At 42.5% G+C, this 18,670-nt stretch overlaps 2 protein-coding genes across 2 annotated transcripts; both read left to right on the top strand.

The window, feature by feature from the left end:
* Window positions 1-3,897: 3,897 nt before the first annotated feature.
* LOC311058552 (leukotriene B4 receptor 1-like) lies at window positions 3,898-5,081 on the top strand (the record flags this gene model as incomplete). The annotated part of the gene is made up of 1 exon (XM_084076015.1): window positions 3,898-5,081. One exon carries the CDS (start codon window positions 3,898-3,900, stop codon window positions 4,897-4,899), a length of 1,002 nt encoding a protein of 333 aa, XP_083932141.1. The 3' UTR covers window positions 4,900-5,081.
* A 2,729-nt stretch (window positions 5,082-7,810) lies between these two features.
* Window positions 7,811-16,398, top strand: crls1 (cardiolipin synthase 1). Its single transcript, XM_084076209.1, has 7 exons — window positions 7,811-8,516; window positions 10,440-10,577; window positions 11,744-11,873; window positions 12,474-12,559; window positions 12,792-12,860; window positions 14,140-14,231; window positions 15,935-16,398. Exons 1-7 carry the CDS (start codon window positions 7,992-7,994, stop codon window positions 16,032-16,034), a joined length of 1,140 nt encoding a protein of 379 aa, XP_083932335.1. The 5' UTR covers window positions 7,811-7,991; the 3' UTR covers window positions 16,035-16,398.
* The last annotated feature ends 2,272 nt before the right edge of the window (window positions 16,399-18,670 follow it).

Genomic DNA, 18,670 nt, shown 5'->3' with positions numbered 1-18,670 from the left:
ATGCCCCACCCAGTTATGCAACACCTGTTGTATGAGTTGTCAGAGTACCAGTTGTACCCATCGTTGTTGTACCCCGTCTGTGTCCCCTTTATACCCATACTGTATATGGGGATATCTTTCTGTATCTGTCTGTGTCCCTTTTATGCCCATATATGAAGTTCTGTGTCAAGCATGCCCAAATATGGAGTCCAGGCCAGTCTATGACAGCAGTACTATGATGTCATATTGATTATATCAGGGAACTCCATATATGGGAATTTGTGGTTTTATCATTATGTCTTTAATACCTCTGTCTGTCTGTGTCCATGTTATGGCCATCTATGGAGATCGCTGTATGTAATCTGATATAATCACGTAAATGTCATGCCTGATTGTTTGACCCAGCAAGCAGTTAGTAGATGGGCTAAACTAGGCGAGACAGCTTGAAACAGTCGGCATCAGTTTGTAAAAATCATGGGGCACAACACCAGAACACCTGTACCCGAGTGTGCAAGTCTTTATTGTGTGTATAGTGTATTCATAGTGTTTGCTTTAACGATGTAGGCCTACTTTAAAGATTACAGAGGCTACTTTAGGTAATTGTAAAAGTTTCCATGCACACAATGTCATTGCAGCAGCAAGTATCAGAGGTAAACAGCAAAAAATAAAAACTGACGTTATAAACTTCACAGGACAGAGGAAATTGCAGTGGTCAGACAGGCAGCTTTGAATGTGTAGATAGAAGAACAGAATATTGATACTAAAATCTATTTTGACATCTCGGGCTACTAAACTATAAATGATCAATGGAATTAGGCTGCTATGCCAAGTGCGTAAATGCACACAGCATCCCTCAATAGGGAGCGAGACACATATTATTATGCTTTTCATCTTTACTTAACGTTAGGGTAGAGCTACTTCAGAAACAATCATTTAATTCACTGTGTCGCACAAATATCGGCAGAAGTGGATGTACAGTATGTATGTATCAGTGGTGCATGAGTTGACAGCATGAGAAATAGGATGTGTGGCGTGAGTGAGCGGGCTCGCATTTCTTGGCAGTTTGCCAGGGGCTGAATTCGGCATAAAACCACTTCTTTCACACTTCTTAGTTACATTTTTTCCTGCCACCTCATTCAATGAGGTTTAAGCCTCTCTGTTTTACATGCAGACACAAAACATGAACATTGAACTAATAACTGATTATACCATAATAAAAGAGTATACAGTTTAGACCTTTGAAAAGTGCCCATTTGTAGTTTGGCGCTATATGAAATAAAACTTATTTGACTTTACTTTAAGGGGGGCGGGGGGTCTTGTTAGTGTAACCAAGTGGACCTGTTTCTAAGGCTGTATCAGCCAGGTGCTCCTTGTTTTAATTAAGGGTGGGGTTTATTGGCAGACAGGGTTTAAAGGGTCTGGGCTGAATTCGGTAAGGGGATCCCCTTGCTGTAAGGTTGGCGTACCCAAGGAGGACAAGAGCTGGAAGGCATGGCTTTTCAAAATGTATTGCCATATAATCCCAAATTGTCCGCCTGGTAATTTAGTAAGTATGGTAAAGCATGACCTTATTCCATGCAGTTGTGCTCCTTTTCCTCCTCTGTTATGCCAGCCCAAATGTATGTGTTGGTATTGCATGTGTTGGTTAGATATATATGATTGTTGGTTTTAAATACTTATTGTACAGAAGGCAGAAGAATAAAGAGCTTTTTCAATTAATTTCCATGTCTCATCCTTGGTTACACAAACCTGTGCATTGTTAAAGAGGACCTTCCCTCTAGAAAAAAAGGTGGCTTGGTCAAGTAGGCAATTCTATTTAATATGACATGTGTTTTACTATTATTCCTTAGTTATGAAGCCTCCCCCCTGCTACATTAGGCAGTGGTAGAGGAAACATTGGATATCATGCTCTCTATATGAGGTGGAAACCTTACCTCATATGTCCAAAACTGTTTCTTTGCAGGATTCAAATTAAAAAATAGCAAAAGTAGCAGATCCACAAGCTCAAAACGTGTTGCTTCGAGCTTGCGGATCGGCTACTTTTGATGCTTTGGTGTGACGCTGTTGTGTGATCAAGAAGTAGGGTGTTAATTTACGAAAAAACACAAAGTAGGAATATGGAGATGAGACGTTTCTGACCGACAGCAACGATATATTGTTGCAGGCCTGAGAAACCTTGTACTGTATCTCCATATTTCAATGTTTTTGGGGACATCCTGTCTACAGCGTTTGGGTAAATGAATGTGTATATGTGGTCAAGAAGTCCAATATTTCTCAACTGTACTTGCAAGGTGACGTACATGCTGTTACAGTGGAAAGATATGTGTCCACCTTCACACGTGATGGCTACACAGGATACTGCATATTTTCTAGAAGTGGAAAAAATCAGATTCACGCTGAAAGGAAAAGGCCCGGGGATCTATTTTACTCCACCTGGAGGTCATTTAGGAATTATTTACAGAAAGCAGACCTATATACTCTTTGATCATGTAACCACCTGACCTTTACGGCCGGTCTACACCAGAGAATTTTCGCACACATGCACACACAACGCACACACGCGCATATACGCACATGCGCACTTGATACTATAGGTATGATCATGTGAGGAATCGGCTGTTAACCATTGACTATACCACTATAACTATTATGTTGATTGTTTTTTCTTATTTACACGTTGAAAACCAAAAGAATGAATTAAATAAATATAACATTAAAAAAAAGAAAGTCCAATATGTCTTAACTGCTTGGGGAAATATGGGTTGTGCAATATCTTTGAGTAAACTAAGTTCAAGTGTTTCCTCACATCCTTCCAAACCATGACTGTAGTGGGCATAATAGCAAGGCTCTGTATGTTCTATATACTGTAGTATATTTTGAATGAAGTATGAGTATAGGAGTTTAATTTTCTCCTCGAGGGACACACACAACATTGCCACTGTCTCAACCCACAATCAATCTTGTCTTTTCAAGCAACAACCGATCATAATGCTTTATCTGTGCAGACCAATAATACAGCTTAAAATCTGGTAAGGATATGCCCCCCATGTCTTTGGACTTCAATCAAATTGGAAAGCTTCAATCTTTTCTTGTTCCATACATACTTAGATATAGAAGCATTAATCAAAATCGAATGAAAGAAGGTGTGAGATAGATGACAGGGAAGGTTTTGAAATAGGTAGTTAAGTTGAGGTGAAATATTGCTTAATTATTTAAGCAATAATTCATACCTACCAAGCAAGGAATTTAGAATGGATGACCAATTAATAATAATAATAAACTTTATAAAAGTACAAATAATTTAACAATAAAGCAAAAAAGAAAAGCAGAAGCATAAAACAACATTAAAATAATAGCAAAAGGGCAGTGAATAAGGCAAACATGAATAACAACACTGATATTTAGCAAAACGGATGTATAATTAGAAGAAATCAAGTCTTTCAGATAGGGGTAATGTTTATCCTGACATCCTGAGTGACTCAAAGTCCATTTAATTGTGGATATTCAGGGGCAGGGCCTCTGATGTTTCTAGTTTGACCTTGTATCCTGACAATTTGCCAAATTATTTTCTAAATATTCAATATTATACATTTAATGAGGAATCAGGGCAGGGATGAAATATTTAATTTGGATTTTCATGTAATTTTCAAGAAGAGTGGGGACAATGACTATTAGTGGATTGCTTTATTCGGATGATCGGAACAGGCTACTGCATAGTCCACACAAGTTCTTTCTGTTTGCAAGACAGATCTTGAAAACCACTTCCTCTTCCTGAATAAGCAAACTGTTCTTTCTTCCTCTTCATTGATTGACGTCATGGAGTGGTAGGGAAAACGCTGTCTGCTGCCCTACATAAGCCACAAGACACCAGACCACTCATCAGTCATCGACATCCAACACCTTTTGTTCGAGAACGAAATGGAAGAGCTTTTCATCTTCAACAACTCAAGTCTCCCGGTTACTTCACCAACCAACCTAACCCAAGTGGAACTTAGCCGAAGCCCAGCAGAAGTGACCACAGCGGTTCTTTTAGGCCTGTGCTGTGCACTGGGCATTCCTGGAAATGTGGCTGTGCTTGTGCTTCTATTACGCAGACTGGAGAAAAACAACTTCACTCAACTCTTGATGCTGAACTTGGCTTGCTGTGACCTACTGTGTCTGATGACTGTGCCTGTGGGGATTGTTGACTTACTACGGCCATGGGACGTAAGCAATGGACTTTGCAAGTTCATCTCCTTCTTGGTTTTTTGCAGCCTCTATGCCAACATTTTCACTATAACTCTGATGAGCGTACAGCGCTTTGTAAGCGTCCTTCATCATCGCAGCTGGGCACGAATAGGTAAAAAGGGTGAGAGAGCTCTGTTGGTGGGACTGTGGGGGGTGTCTTGCCTTGTGACATGGCCATCAGTTGCTTCAATGGGCAGGATAAAGAATGGACATCCGGTCTGCAGCAGACCAGTAGAGCTGGAAGGGCAAAATCTGACCGCCACAGTAGTTGAGCTAGTGTTGGGTTTCATTGTGCCGTTCTCTGTCATGTCATCTTTCTACATCTGCCTTTACCGGAAGGTGAAAGAGACAGCTCTGTCCAGCAACAAGAGAACAAGCCAGCTGATCTCAAGAATCATCATAACCTTCGTCGTTCTCTGGGTTCCAAGTCACATAGTCAGTGTCGTGGGGTTAGTGGGGACTTCACTCCGTACATCACAACCCGACGTGGCCTCTAAACTGTTACGCTTCACTGATGACGCGAGAGTGGTTGACGGGTTGCCCTTGTTCAGTGCTATCATCGACCCGTTTCTCTATGCCTTTTCTTTTCGGAAGATTTGGCCAAGGAACAGAGAGAGTGAAGATGTTCTGCAGAGCAGTGGTGGAAGAAGTACCCAAAGTAAAAGTAACAATACCAGTGCAGATATACTCTGATAGACGAGAAAGTCCTGCAGAATACACGTATATCATGTTATATTGGACTATAATATATGTATTGATCATCCACTTTACCACCAATTTGTACTTTTATATATATATATACGTAATGTATGATGTGCAATATCCTAAGTTTAAGATAGGATTTTTTACAATAATTATTTAAAACTTGTATCTAAATCTGGAAAGTAACTAGTAACTAAAGCTATCAAACAAATGCAGCGGAGTAAAAAGTACAACATTTGCAGTTAGAAGTAGAACTGCAGACTCACTCCCAATTTTCCGCCGTAATCTCCACCTTAGCCCGTAGCACTTGCCATCAGTGTTAATTTTGACAGCAAATTCTGATTTAGTCTTAGTCTTTTTTCTTTATGGGCGTGTTCTCCATGTATGGAGATCTCTGTATCTGTCAGTCCTTGTCCCCTTCATGCCCATACTGTAGGCTACTGTATATGTGTGACAGTGTTATTATGTGTGAGTCATAGTGACAGGCCGCCGGCCGGCCTCTAAATGTGGTTGCGTCTGAGTCATGGTGACTGTTTGGTCGGCCCATTAGCCAATTTTAATATAGGAGGATGAGTCAGGGGAGAGAGAGTCCCCCAATATATTGGCCTCAATGGCCTGACCAGGCGTCATTTAATCATTTAATCACCTCTTCTCGCTTCTCACAGGATTTAACATAATTGTATTTAGAGCAACAGCATAACCCATTAAAACTGGGAAAGCATCTGTGTAATTTTAGATTTTAGCGTTGGTTATAAAATAAATTGCAGATCTACAAGCTTACAGCGTGTCACTAATAAAAATAAATTACGGACAAACCCTGGTGATGTTGCGTCAAACTCCAACTGACCTACTGTTTACCCCCACCTGGTTCAGTGTGGTTCACCACATTGTAGAACAAGAGCTTATAGCTCTGCATGGCACTGGGTTGCCTCTACTTCATGCTCAATTTATACTTAGTCATATGACGGAGTCACGTGTCAGAAATAGCTAATCTACAAGCTCACAACACGCCGTATGCCGCTTCACGTCATGCGACGGAGCATAAATTAAGCATTACTGTCAATGCAATAAGGCATCGATATGCAGATATGCAAGTATCACAAGGTTTCACAAACATCATTTCATGATCATTTGCATTATAGTACTTATTTTACAGATCACTGTTAAAATATACCGATCTGAAAATAATGTTTTAATTGCCCTCTTTTTTCCTTATTCTCCTTTTTTAGTTTTTGTTCCTCGTCTCTGGTTTAGAGTCGGGTAAGGTCACAGCCAGGCCTTCCTCCATCGCAGCAAAAATGCTTCTTGTCTTGCAGGGGGGTTGGGTTGTGTCACACACATGCTGAACTTTCAGACTTAAAAAGGTCATTTAAGACTGATATACAAGAGGACTTCCTGTTAACTGTCCTAAAATGTGTCTGGTTTTAGTTCTGTTTACTGTAAATGCACCATTTTACATTCTGTCAAGTCATTCATCCGCTTCAAACCTGTTACAAATACCTTTCTACTTGTTCACTATGAATTACACAGGCATACTATATACATACTGCATATACTATGAAGCAAGCAGGGGTCTTCAACAGGGGGTCCAGGATCCCTAGGGAGTCCTCAGAGTTACTACAAGGGGGCCGCGAAATTTGTGTGTGATTGGAACTTTTTCTTGACGTACTGTACTTATACGGGCTGGGGCGGCACCTGTCAGTGGGGAGTGTTGGGTGGGAGAAGTAAGACAAAAGCTCTACGGCTTCCCGTTGGGGGCTCCTCACTGGCAGGTGAACCAATTAGGATGCAACAGCAGTGAAAATACACAAAAATGTGTGCATCAATTTGCTGGTAACTCATTGTAATGGACAGTAGAATTGCTGCCACTATGTAGGCAGGTTTCTGAACTGTCCACAGCCCTGCTCTGAGACACAGACAGAGAAAGGGAAAGGGAAAATTGTACCATAATGAGCATTATAGTGATGACCAGTTATATGATGATAGGTTGAAAATGGGTGACGTGGTCCTTTAATAACAACTCCAACAATTATTTAGACAACAACATATCCATGAAGTGACTCCTACTGGTAAACTGGTATAAGGCTAATCCTTGGCCTTTCATCTACAACTCATCTAACCCCTGCTCACTTTGCTAGGGTCGGATGGCTCAGGGTAGAGGACAGAGTAGCCTACAGCAACTTGCAATGGGCCTGGTCTACAAGATACACCATAAAGTTAAGATACCCATGTACCTGTCAAAGTACTTCAAAAACATAAATGCAGTCCACAATCACAACACCAGAGGTAGCTCCACTGATCACGTCCAACCCAGATACAAACAAGGGGTTGAATTAGTTCTCCATATGCAACAAAAAATTGGAATGCCCTACCAAAAGCAGTGAAAGAGAGTAAAACCCTACTCTCCTTCAAAACTGCCCTAAGAGAGTACCTTCAGGCGGCTGCAATTCAAAACTGGCCTCTGTAAAAGTCATAATCTACCCCCCCCCCCCCCATTTTTTTTCCTCAAACTTTTTACTGTACATATTTTAGTTTTTCTTATTTTTCAATTTGTAAACTGTTTATATGATGTTCTGCATAGTATTGCATAATGCATATCTGTCTGTCATTTAATGTCACTGTGAATTGAGCAGGCTACATTAGATTTTCATGGGCTTTTCACTCCTCTTTTGTTGGCTGTGTATTTAAACTGTACTTTCATGTGCTTTTTTTTGTTGCAAACTTCTACATAAAATATTCAATCAATCAGACACATGTGTCTGTAGTAAGTAAAGTGAACGAGCAAAGGAAACATTCTAGGACGCATCACGCATGTAACGGCACTCAGCCATTAGAGGTCCAAAGGGGCGGCGCCGCCGCGGCCACTCAGCGATGACATCTTTACGACGCTGCTGTGACTGCGTCATACGTCAACAACATGGCGGCCTGCAGGGTCGGGTTGCCTTCGTCCGCTCGCTCGTGAAGAAGAACAGTCAGGAAACGGAAATCTTGTTTGTTTAATAAAAAACATGAAGACGACAACATTAACGGACACTAGCGAGAGACCGTCGTCCGCTCGCTAAAACGAAAGAAACAAACAAACAATGGGTCTCGAGGTGTTGTACTTGTGCGCTCGGAAGAGTCACGTGCTGCTGTGCTGGCGAGGCGGTGTCCGGTGTTTGGAGGGCCAGGCCGCGTCATGGCGGCTCCTCGCACGCGCACCTGTCACTGTCACCCAGCAGTGCGCGAGACAGAGACATTGTCCTTCGTGGGACGGTGGCGGTAGTGGTGGTCCCACTGGGTTTTTAGCGCGCACGGAGGACTTCCAGGGGTCCCACTGGAAGTCCTCCTTGCGCGCTGGAGGAAACCGGTCGCTCCACTGGGAAGGAGGAGGAGGAGGTCTAGGACTAGGAGGTCATGGTGGCCCACGACGACGGGCTCCCGTGTCAACAACAACAGCAACAACAACAACAACCGGGGTGGCCTCGGCCCGAGGACTGTGCAGCCAGGCCGCCCCCGGGAAACAACCCCACGAGCCCCGGGAGGGTTCCAGTTCCACTACCACAGCAACCACAGACTCCAACGAGCCCGACGTAACGGGAAAAGGCCTGTTTAAATTCAACGAACTGGTACGTAAAGTGAAAGCGGTATGACTGACTGACTGACTGACTGAAAGAAAATTGTTTCCCATTGGTGGGTGGTTCTCCAAAAGAAATGTCCCCAAGTTTGGTATGCGCCAATGTAAGACCAGTATGGTTCTCGAACTTTAAACGTTTGAGAGTTGTTGTTATTATTATTAAAGATGGCTCTGTAATTGTTTTCAGTCATCACTCATCAAATACATTTCTGTACGGCTATTTTTAGCTTTTTAATAGATGAAATAACAAAATGATGTACCTATAATTGTCCTATGCTAGTAAAGCCTAATAGAAGTATCAAACGTCCACCAGTCGGTGGCCACGCTCCCCCCACACATCTCCTTGATTCTCACAGTCTGAGGTTGGCAGGACCTTTTTCATTTCAAGGACCCTCAGTTTGGTATTCATTAGAGACCACTGACACCAAAGCTCTGAGATTGTGGGTTCAAAATTGGTTCTATTTGTATACTCAGAGTTGTAGAACTATAAGAGTCCACTTTGTTCCTAACTATCAATCCTTATGCTGGGGACCCCTTTTGAAACCCCTCAAGGACCCCTGGGGGTCCTCTCCGGACACCACTTTGAGAACCTCTGTGTTAGACCATGAACCCCTGTAACTCTGAGAGGGTAGCAACGGAACCACAGGTCCATTTGGTTCCATTGGTACACTGTCAGAGTTAGACCTGCAAAGGTCCACTTGCAGGTCTTAGCCGTAGAATAGGACTCTCGTAGACGTATTTATGATTCTGACGTTTTCAATCTACGAGAGTTGTAGGGTAGATCCCCCATGGACAACTGGACTTTCAGCTCCTAGCCCGTAGATCTCCAAATATGTACAAATGCAAAAAAAAAAGTGCTTACCCCCACCGACCCAAATGTTAACTCTTTCTATGGCGTAGTAGTGCAATGTAATAATCCATGTTTTTCAATTAAGTGTTTTATGCTGTCTGCGGCCGATTCTGTCGGAAATTCACAATGGGCGGTGTTGATGAAGCGCATCCGGAAATACAAAAAATGTAAACAGGAAGTAAACGAGGGGGGGGGGGGCAGACAGACAGACCTTACTCCCTTTGTCTGTACCAGCAACGCACTGTCTCGCGAGAACTGGTTAAAACATGCAACGCACAACCTCTACATGATGTTCACAGCCAGGGAGAGATGGGGTTGGGGGAGGCAACCACGCCCACTTATGAGACCGTGTGTACCATCTCTTGCCTAGTGGCGGAGCGTGGGAAGGGCTTCTTAAATTAAGCATCTTTGACTGGGACTGGTCTTATGCACAGAGCCGCTATTGCACATCACAATAATACTTCAAGATAACATGAATTATGTGGCCAAAATTGCACACCTACTGTACATATCTAAGCACTTTCTGCTCACTGGAGAAGTTAGACAATAAACTTTTATTTTAAGATTTATTGCAGAGTCCCTGTTCCACAATAGGATTAGTAAATCTCAATACAGTTCTGAATAAATAGCTGTTCACTAGGGCTGTGGTTATCAAAGTGCGGGGTCCGGGGACCCCCAGGGGTCCTTAAGGGGGTTCCAGGGGATCCCCAGCAAAATGTGTTAATACAGCATCACAATAATTTTAACCACTTTATCCATTGATACGTTGGCTATTCAAAAATAGTAGATATACAAGGTCACGTCGTACATATACATGTCACATTGTGCTGTGCTGCGAGCTTGTACATCTGCTATTTTTGAACATTTTCATTGGAAATGTTTGAATGATTTCAATTTTTTTAACACAAATTTTCTCTTCTGGGGGTCCCTGGCACGAAACATTTTCAGATGAGGGTTCCGCGGCCAAATACAAATCAATTTGGGGGTCCTTGACACGAAAACGTTTGAGAACCACTGTTCAGCTGTATCCATTTATAATGTATGTACTCTATTGTGTTTCTGCAGTATGAGAATCCATGGACGATCCCTAACCTGTTGTGTGTGTGTCGGATCGTGTTGGCTCCATACCTGGGCCACCTGATCATCCAGCAGCACTTTACCTTGAGTCTGGTTCTGTTCACGTTGGCTGGAGCTACGGACCTGGTAAATATCTCACTGCAAACAGACACACAACACAACACACACTCTAGTAAAGGTCTGGTTCTGTTCACGTTGGCTGGAGCCACGGACCTGGTAAATCTCACTGCAAACAGACACACCCAACAACAACACACACTCTAGTAAAGCTGTGCACGTCCCTATTTTTGGGCATGGAAAAAAAGGCATGTCTAGTTTATTTTTAAAGGGACCATAGTGTATACGCTACCTTACACATCCTTTAAATGCCTGAATCAACAAAATGATACTTGGTTGTACGACAAATAGTGCAAAATAGCTGACCTACAAGCTCGAGCTTGTAGGTCGTTTATTCTGGTGTCTCGCCCTGAAGTATGAATTGGGCTTGACTCAGCAGCAGCATGCCCGGGCAGCAGAGGTGACAGAGAGGAGTAACACATGCTCGTCGTTGGCAGCTTGTCGATACATTTGAGGTAATAGATTGAGGACCAGCCTGATGAATCAAGCCTCTCCACCTGCTTCTACCATATGTAGTTTTACTTCTGCATACATACACACACACACATACACACACCCACACATTCAACTTCACACTCGGTACTTGTTTGTCGTGTCTTACTCTTATGTTTTATTACTATGTTTAAGTTACTACTTGTTTATTATTTTAAGAGAGAACCTTGTATAAACCCTATATGGGTTTCCTTTCTCACCTGCACTTATTTCTTTGTCTTTTAATAATTGTTACCTTATGTACTGTTTTTACTGTGTGAATGAACAAAAAAAAAAAGATTACATACACTCCCTGTCTCTCCAGCTCTTTAGTAAACAGAAAATATATATTTTTTTAGGTCAGGATAGCGATTTAATCGAAATCCAAGTAGGATGGGGCCAAACGCCAAAGGGTGCTTTTCTAGTGTATACAACACGTGCACTTAACCACTTTCCCTTTCAAAGATTTTCCAATATAGCAGAAAATAGAGATCTACAAGATCACAAACACGTCACAATATGAGCTTTTAGATCAGCTGTTTTTGCTACGTTTGTGTGACACTGTATGATTCTGAAGTAGGCATTCATTTACGATAAAACATAAAAAGTTGAAATATGTAGGGCGTACACAAGGTTTCTGCCCAACAGCGACAATATGTATCATCTCTTCTTGGTTCTAACCAACATCCCTCTCTGTCTCACAGTTAGATGGCTACATCGCCAGGACGTGGCCCAGTCAGAAGTCTGCTATGGGCAGTGCTCTAGACCCACTGGCTGATAAGATCCTCATCAGCATATTATACGTCAGCCTCACCTATGCTCAGCTTATACCAGGTATAACCATGTGTCTGTGTTTGTGGTCATAACTTATTAAGACAGCTTACCATTTAATGTTTTGGTTCCATTTTAATATTCTATACATACATTTATTAAACATGCAAAGGGACCTCCGAGGTATATCGTCATCAGGACTTATCAATAGATAAGCCCTGATGAAGATCACAGAGTGATCGAAATGTTGACAGCAATAAAAATACAGCAGAGTTTTTGCAGCATTACCAGTGTGCAGAATTAATTTCTTCTGGCCATCAACCGTATTGTACCTACATACGTTAAATAGCATGTTTGGACAGTCTTTTCTGTTAGAGCCTCCCACCACTGGAACAGTCTTCGTACCGAATTAAGAGTGGGCACCAATTATTTGACTTTTAAATGCAAACTTAAGAGATGGCTTAAAGCAGACCAAACTTGTTGTACTTATGATTTGTGGTATTGTTTTGTGCTGATACAGTAGGTCTATGTTTTGTAATGGTAGCTAATAGATCTCTATTTTAACAACACATTTACATCGATGTGAAAATCAATGTGCAGCATTGACCCTGGTAAATAAATACATAGAAATAGAAAATAATACTCTCTCTCTCTGTCTCCCAGCTCCTCTGACAGCTCTAGTGATTTTCAGAGACGTTGGTCTGATAGCTGCAGTATTCTGGGTCCGATACAAGACTGTACCACCACCGGTAAAACATACTGTATTTATGTACACGTCTTACACACACACACGCGCACGCACACGCACACGCACACACACACACACACACACACACACACACACACACACACACACACACACTATACAAACACACTAACTATACAAATAAAATACAGATCATTTTAATATGGGTATTCTTTCTCTGTTAAATCTACACTTTTTAAGTACTGCTACTATATATGACCTCTCTCCTTCTCTAGGTGACCTTGAGTAAGTTTTTTAATCCCTGCTACGCCACAGCCCAGCTCAAACCCACATCGTTTAGCAAGGTGAGACACACGCACGCACGCGCACGCACACACACACACACACACACACACACACACACACACACACACACACACACACACACACACACACACACACACACACACACACACACACACACACACACACACACACACACCGCCCACGCCTTCTGGACTTTGAACACATTAGAGATTATGCACTGTATCTGCAGGAGTGACTATGTAGCCATATAGACAGAACAGGAAAAAGACACTATTGATTACTGCTATTAGTCTACAGTTAGTCTAAGCCACTTTACTGTACTTTAGTTAAGTATAAGGGGCAGAGACAGAGAGTGATTAAAAATAGAATGATCAACAATGCTTTGGTTTTGTTTTTATTCTGGCACTAGGTGGCACCATTGCCCAACATAAGGAGTGTTACACTGTGTGTGTGTGTGTGTGTGTGTGTGTGTGTGTGTGTGTGTGTGTGTGTGTGTGTGTGTGTGTGTGTGTGTGTGTGTGTGTGTGTGTGTGTGTGTGTGTGTGTGTGTGTGTGTGTGTGTGTGTGTGTGTGTGTGTGTGTGTGTGTGTGTGTGTGTGTGTGTGTGTGTGTTTACTTTTATCAGTATACTTGTGAGGACCAAATCTCCTTACACGTATGGTAGAATTTGAGAAATATACATAAACTGCCCTGGTATAATGGAAATCGTTGTTTTATGTTTAGGGTTAGGTTTACAATTAGGAAAACACTCAGGTTAGGATTAGTAATTTAGAGGTTTGGTGTTGGGGTTAGGATTAGTCATTTAGAGGTTAGGTGTTGGGGTTAGGATTAGTCATTTAGAGGTTAGGTCTAGGTGTTGGGGTTAGGAGGGTTCTGCCTGATTGTGTGCCGGTATTGTGCACTAAATATAGCCGACCTACAAGCTCACAACGTGCCGTCTCGGACATTTCATAAAAACAAATGTTAAAGCCTCAATCTGTGATTTCTTCACCTTGTTGGCAGTATGAACAGCAGGAACAATATTACTAAACCGTCATATTTCTACATATTGTGTTAATTGTTTAGGAAACGGCACTAGAGTGGGGGGCTCCTTTCACACATTCACAAATCGGACATTAGGACACAATGTTGTGAGATTGTATTTTGCTTTAATTCATGAATACAAACGTGTGTGTGTGTGTGTGTGTGTGTGTGTGTGTGTGTGTGTGTGTGTGTGTGTGTGTGTGTGTGTGTGTGTGTGTGTGTGTGTGTGTGTGTGTGTGTGTGTGTGTGTGTGTGTGTGTGTGTGTGTGTGTGTGTGTGTGTGTGTGTGTGCAGGTGAACACAGCCATCCAGCTCCTCCTGGTGGCAGCGTCCCTGGCCGCTCCAGTCTTCCAGTACACAGACAGTATACTGCTGCAGTCGCTATGGTAACACACTCATATCATACCGTGGATTTCTTTATTTATTTTCTCACTCAAAGTTTTTTTTTATAAGCAGTCATTAGACAGTTGTAGATACTAATGAATAAAGAGATTGATCCCAAGTGTACATTTATTTGAAAAGTAAAGGGGCATCAACAAGGCAATCAGGAAGTGTTTCGGCTCTACAGCCTTCATCAGCTAATCTCTAATCATTAGCTGATGAAGGCATAGAGCCGAAACGCGACCGTTGATTGCCGGTAGCCGGTTTACTTTTCAAGTAAAATAAAACACTTTAGTTTTAAAGGTTGAATCTATAAACGCATTATAATTGCACTTATAAGGCTTCATAACACTCTTTATAAATATTTATAATTGTGCATAACGACTTAAAGCAAAGACACTTCATAACTGACTGTATGTATGGTAGTTCTAATGTGTTGTTCCGCTGAGCTTATAATGCATTATGACCAGCACTTAATACTAAATAATAATAATAACACTTGGCAGCTAATTAAATATTTGAATATCGTCTCTGTCGAGTGGAATTGTCCATAACAGTTACTTTTGAGGATTCAGATAAGAAAATAACAAGCTCAAAACGTGCCGCTTCACGCCACATTTTGAGCTTGTTGATATGCTACTTTTTATGCTTTTGTGTGACGCTGTAGTATGATCAAGTAGGGCATTAATTCACGAAAAAACACAAAAAGCACAATATGGAAATAGGAGGTTTCTGCCTGACAGCAACGATATCATAGTTAAAAGACACGTTAGGACCTCATCTAACATCTAATTTGCTGTTGATGTCGCTAATATTCTTCCAATAGCAAACTACTATTGTCTATCAGGAGGGTGTCAACTCATTTTGGGTCACGGTCCAAATTGATTGAAATGCGTCTTTTTGTGCCCAGATAACTTTTTGTCTGCGTGCATGTTCCCAACGCTGAAAAGTATATTTAATCACAACACATGAAGAGTAACATTCTTAGGCTACTGATTTCGCCTCCAGGACTAAACGGGTGTGTGGTACATATAGGTGTTTACACACAGTGGGTGGTTACCTGCTGTTGCCGTGGTTTTCTGTGTTCACACAACGGCAGCTTTGCTAGCGTGGCAGAGGCAAGCAGAGAGCGGCTGCCACACGCAGATCTGAACTGAACGTGAATATCTTAATTAATATAGTGTTTCTCCCCCCAAATGACGCCGCGGACCCCAGCGGGGTTTGACATCCCTGGTGTATTGTAAAAAAAATAACGGTACGGTGCAGTTTTTGTGTGCAGCATAACTTATCATCTTGTGTTGAATAGTAGGGTTTCCCCTAGCAAATAATAATTTTCAGTTGAGCCTGCATAGATTGCAACCACAGCTGGGTAGACAGGCCGTCTGGTAATCAGGAGGTTGACGGTTTGCCTCTGGTTCGCCCAGTGTATGTATTGAAGTGTCCCTAAGCAAGACACTTCAATACGGTACCTATCTACTCCCTGGGTGCTGTATTAATGGCCCTTCCTCACTGCTCCTGATAGTTTGATGGGTTAAATGCAGAGGACAAATTTCACGTAGATGCAAATCTACAGTGACAAATATCCCCAAAAGAACTAAAAGGGACTACATTTATTTTGTATGCAGATTGGCCAACGCTGACAGATACAGGACAGCAGTGTTGAGGTCAGGCTTTGGCTAGTGGCTGACTACAGTGTCTTGTATTGTAGGTACATCACAGCGGTGACCACAGCTACGTCGGGGTACAGCTACTGGCACTACGGCCGCAAGACCGTCGAGGTCTTGCGGCGAAAGCGACCGGAACAGTAACCAGAGTAACGGCACCGAACAACCGCCAGGAATGTCACGGAAAGTAACTATGTCACCCGTACGAATGGAAGGTGGGAAGCCTGATGATGGCAAGTAGCTGTTAAGAACAGGACTGAGAATCCATGACAGTGACGCTATCAAAGATGACGGGGACTAATGACTCGACTGGCTGTGGACTTAGAGACATAACCACAGTTAAAGCTGTGTGGATATGCACACATCACACGTACGCCAAGTCGTCTTGCTGGAGTTTTGTTTTCTTTTTAAACCCAGAGGTTACAATGGTTGCCATGCCAACCAAAATCATTGTCATGTGGTTAACGGTTTTGTAAAGCGATGATTTATGATTAAAAGTTAAAAAGGGTTCTGTTTTTTTTGTATATTCTGTGTGTGAGTTCGGTGTGTGTGTGCATGTGTTTGGCTCACATGGATAGGGTTGAAACTGGGTTGGCGGCGGCCGCAATTCCACGGGATCAACATGCTCTCTTGGTCCAACAATAATCTACTGTATGTACATATGTGTTGGGTGTATTTCTGTGTTAATCATCTGACTTTCGCATAGTTTTGAAGGACAGTTTCTTTCCATAGTTTAACTAATTATAATCAAGCAGTAGTGAATCCAGAGACCACATTATATAAATGTTGCAGGGTTTTCCTTATTTCCAAATATGTATATTCTTTAAATGTTAAATCATGGTTTGAAAAAATGATAAACTATAATAACCTTACATTCTATATATTACAAGGGTTATATGCACAGGAAGGCCTGTAAATGCTTGAACACACCCACGGTGTTGTCGGGCAACCGGGCCGCTGAGAAGCGCCTGTGCCCGTGGCATTTTGTGCGGTGTATGCCATGCTGTCGGTGGTAGTTTGGCATTGGGGGGCCTGAGCACCTCTCCTTCAGTGTGTTGACTCGGCGGCGAAGATTGACGGGAACAGAGGGCATTTCTCTGAATTTGCTCGAAATCTTGGTCCATGCAGCTGACCCAACTATAGGTCTGCACCAGTGAGTGATATGTACTTTTAATCAACGTAAGTGGTAATGGACATTCATTTTATAATGAGAAATCATTCATTCTATAGATATTTTTTCTATTACAAGCACAAAAAAACAATTACATGGATTCCAAAATATCATTATGCCACCTTCAATATTGTACTAGGGTACGGTCACATGGAACTATGTCTGCAGGCTGATAAATGCAGATTGTGCACGGCCGCCTATTTTGCGCTGCCAGCGCAGCCTAAAAAACGTAGTAAACTGCTCAAAAAAAGTTCGGAAACTTAACTTCGGTCAATTATATCTCCACTTTAATAATACCAATTGGTATTGTGTTTTATATCATTTTTATCGTTGATTAGTCACCTTTCCAACGAGGTACAGCTTGTAAGGATCGGGTATTCGTAGAATGAGCAACACAGCTAAATGTGTGGGTAGCGCCTCCAAAATATTTGCCAAAATCACCCAATATGCTTCTGTTGGTAATCGCTCTTGTTTCGAGCAACCTGCCAGCACACACCTGCTGAAAGGTGTGTGCCAGTAGTCACAGGTGTGTGACTCCCTCACAGGTGAGTGACTGGCACCTGAACATGGGTTCTGCAACTTTGTTGAGTTGGAGTGTGTATGCTCCAAGCAGCAACACTGCCCCCATGGAAAGATGCCACGTTTGTCCCTTCAGGATAAGGCCTGTGCAATAGGGCAAGTGAAGTTGGTGTTCCGTTACACAGATTACGCATTATTTGATGTCAGCCCTGGTACCATTTGCAGGGAGGTGTGTGCCGTCACAGGTGTGACTGGCACCTGAGCATGGGCCCTGCAACTTTGACATCTGTCTTCGGTTCCGTTGTGCAAATCTGGCCTGTAAATCTATGGTTCCTCAGTGAAGCAAGGGGTCTTGGGTTGTTGTCTTCCTTGTTGACTTCACCAGTCTCACAAAATTTGGTTCTAAGTTTACAAATGGTACCTGGGCTGACACCAAATAATGCTGTCACTCTGCATAACCGAACACCAGCTTCACTTGCCCTATTGCACAGGCCTCATCCTGAAGGGACAAACATGGCATCTTTCCATGGGGGCAGTGTTGCTGCTTGGAGCATACACACTCCAACTCAACAAAGTTGCAGAACCCATGTTCAGGTGCCAGTCACTCACCTGTGAGGCAGTCACACACCTGTGACTACTGGCACACACCACTTAGCAGGTGTGTGCTGGCAGGTTGCTCAAAACAAGAGCGATTACCAAGAGAAGCATATTGGGTGATTTTGGCAAATGTTTTTTGAGGCGCTACCCACACGTTTAGCTGTGTTGCTCATTCCACGAATGCCCGATCCTTACAAGCTGTACCTCGTTGTAAAGGTGACCAATCAACGATAAAAATGATATAAAACACAATACCAATTGGTATTATTAAAGTGGAGATATAATTGACCGAAGTTAAGTTTCCGAACTTTTTTTGAGCAGTTTAGCTTGCAGCGCCTTCTGTCTTGATAATGCCAGGCCGGTCCGTCCTCGACGCATCCGATTGGACAGAGGGGGAAAGCAGCAACTGTCTCAAGCATTTATCTGCTACAAATCGACATTTTCTCTATTGGAGGCACCCTGGTGCATAGAACGCATAAACGCAAGATGTCCG

This window comes from Gymnoscopelus microlampas, assembly GCF_963454915.1.
Source record: "Gymnoscopelus microlampas genome assembly, chromosome: 13".
Lineage (NCBI taxonomy): Eukaryota > Metazoa > Chordata > Actinopteri > Myctophiformes > Myctophidae > Gymnoscopelus > Gymnoscopelus microlampas.
This window is presented reverse-complemented; position numbering and strand designations above follow the sequence as displayed.

Bases quoted from the DNA above. Each gene is read 5' to 3' on its own strand.
- crls1 (XM_084076209.1), top strand. From the start codon at position 7,992: ATGGGTCTCGAGGTGTTGTACTTGTGCGCTCGGAAGAGTCACGTGCTG. The intron at 12,560-12,791 runs GTAAAACATACT...CTCCTTCTCTAG, and splicing joins ACAAGACTGTACCACCACCG to GTGACCTTGAGTAAGTTTTT. The intron at 14,232-15,934 runs GTAACACACTCA...CTTGTATTGTAG, and splicing joins ATACTGCTGCAGTCGCTATG to GTACATCACAGCGGTGACCA.